Source organism: Penaeus japonicus, unplaced genomic scaffold, assembly GCF_977035675.1.
Source record: "Penaeus japonicus unplaced genomic scaffold, GWHDUDI00000001_assembly GWHDUDI00000002, whole genome shotgun sequence".
Taxonomy (NCBI): Eukaryota; Metazoa; Arthropoda; class Malacostraca; order Decapoda; family Penaeidae; genus Penaeus; species Penaeus japonicus.
Genome location: NW_028234404.1, coordinates 28,170,381 through 28,172,880, shown reverse-complemented (window position 1 = coordinate 28,172,880; position 2,500 = coordinate 28,170,381). Strand labels below are relative to the sequence as shown.

The 2,500-nt window shown below is 45.5% G+C and overlaps 1 protein-coding gene across 8 annotated transcripts in view; it reads right to left on the bottom strand.

Moving 5' to 3' along the window:
* The window catches only part of eIF4B (eukaryotic translation initiation factor 4B), a 44,315-nt gene that overhangs the window by 13,280 nt on the left and 28,535 nt on the right, over positions 1 to 2,500 (bottom strand). For 5 of the 8 annotated variants that reach the window (XM_086549001.1, XM_086549022.1, XM_086549004.1 and 2 more), the window contains one exon: positions 356 to 436. The exons of the other annotated variants lie outside the window; for them this stretch is intronic. In XM_086549001.1, the coding sequence (XP_086405127.1) occupies positions 356 to 436 (81 nt within the window). The remainder of the gene's footprint in view (positions 1 to 355; positions 437 to 2,500) is intronic. 8 annotated transcript variants of the gene reach the window in all.

Sequence of the window (2,500 nt, the reverse complement as noted above, 5' to 3'; positions counted from 1 at the left end):
ATACATATATATATATATATATATATATATATATATATATATATATATATACATTTATGTACATATACATATACATATATCTATATATTTATATACATATACATATACATATATCTATATATTTATATACATAGACATATATCTATATATTTATATACATATATATACATATATATATATACATATATATTAAACACAAATATATATATTTGTGTGTATATACATATAGAAAATAAAATAAAAAAGGGGTACAAAAAATAATGACATATGAGATAACAAACTGTAACATAGCCAGAGGTCTAAGAGCAAGCAGTAAACTGAGCCTTGCATTACCCACAAACTGGGTTCTGCTTACCTCTTTCCCTGTCATAGCCTCTGTCTCTGTCATAGCCTCTGTCCCTGTCATAGCCTCTGTCTCCATACCTGTCCCTGAACCCTGCACCAGTAATAAAAGTAGAAAATGACATCATGTTGAGGATGGTAAGAGAAAGACAACATGGATCGGAGGGAGAGTGAGTAGGTGAGTAGGTAGGTAGGTAGGTAGGTAGGTAGGTAGGTAGGTAGGTAGGTAGGTAGGTAGGTAGGTAGGTAGGTAGGTAGGTAGGTAGGTAGGGAGGGAGGGGGGGGAGCGGGGGGAGGTAGGGAGGGTAGGGAGGTAGGGAGGTAGGGGAGGGTAGGGAGGGGGAGGGAGGTAGGTAGGTAGGTAGGTAGGTGGGTGGGAGGGACGGATGCTGAGGGCGAGGAAGTGATAGGGGAGGGGGAGGGAGGGAGGGAGGGAGGGAGGGAGGGAGGTGGGTGGTGGGGGGGGGGAGGGTGAGTGTGTGAGAGTATGGGGTGAGTGAGAGAGTGAGGGGGGGTTTCGGGGGGGGGGGGGGGGGGGGGGGGTGGGGGGGTGGGGGGGGGGGGGGGGGGGGGGGGGGGTGGGGGGGGGGGGGGGGGGGGGGGGGGGGCGGGGGGGGGCTGGGGGTGGGGGTGGGGGTGGGGGTGGGTGTGGGTGTGGGGGTGTGGGGGTGGGTGTGGGGGTGTGTGAGGGTGGTGTGTGTGTGTGTGTGTGTGGGTCGTGTCTGTGTGTACTGTGTGTGTGTGTGTGTGTGTGTCGGGTGTGGGTGTGGGTGGGTGTCGTGTGGGTGTGTGTTGGTGTGTGTGGGTCGTGGGTGGGGTTTGTGGATGGTATGGGTGAGTGTGTGGTGAGTGGGTGTGTGGGTGTGGGTGGGTGGGAGTGGGGGGTGTGTGCGTGTTGGGTGGGAGGGTGGGTGGGTGGGAGTGAGTGTATGTGAGTGTGTTGAGTGTGTGTGTATGTGTGTGTGCACTGTGTGTGTGTGTGTGGTGAGTGTGTATGTGGTGTGTGTGTACTGGTGTGTTGGTGTGTATGTGTGTATGTCGTTGTTGTGTATGTGTGTGTCTGTGTGGGTGTGTGGTGTATGTGTTTGTCACATCCTATGTTGTGTGTGTGTGTGTGTGTCTTTGTGTGTGTGTCAGTGTGTGGCGTGTGTGTGGGTGTGGGTGGGGGGATGTGACTGGTGTGTGTGTGTGAGTGTAGTGTGTGTGTGTGTCTGAGTGTGTATCTGTGTGGTGTGTGTGTGTGTGTGTGTGTATGTGTGTGTGTTGTGTGTATGGGTGTGTGTGTGTGTGTGTGTGTGTGTGTATCGGGGGGGGGGGGGGGGAGGGGGGTTGGGTGGGTGTTTGAGTGTGAGAGTGTGTTATGTGTGTAGTGAGTGGAGTGATGTGTGGTGTCTGAGTGTGTGGTCTGAGAGTGTCATGTGTGTGTGGTCTGTGTGTGTGTGTGTCGGGTGGTGTGTTGAGTGTCTGAGTGGTGAGACATGTGTAAGTAGTGTGATCAGAGAGGGTGTTTGTGTGTGTGTGTCAGGTGAGAGGAAATAGAGGTAGGAGAGGAGTGGTACTGTGTGTTAGACATTGTGGTGAGTACAAAGAGTGTCCGCCCGGAGGCGGTTCGGCAGGAGGATCCTGCGGCTCTCTGTGTGGGTGTGAGAGTGTTGTGTGTGTGAATGTGTGGTGTGTCTGTGAGTGAGGACATAGTGATGAGTGGTAAGTGTGTTAGTCTAGTTGTGAGTGTGTGTATGTGATGATTCGTGAGACAGAGTGTGAGAGACAAGAGAGATGTTTCAGAGATTGAGGTGTATACATAGAGATATATACAGTTAGAGAGTGACAGTTAGTAGATATTTTATACATTATATATAACATTATAGTGAGATACATAATATATATACATATATATATCATATATTATATATATAAATATTTATATACATATATAAATAGATACTTATATATATACAATATATATATACATATATTGTTATATACATATATATAATACATATAGATATACATATAGATAATATATACATATATATAATATGATATAATACAAGTATATATATATACATATACATAATAATACATATACATATATATATAAACAAATATATTTACATAAATATATATATATATACATATATATATACATATAAATATA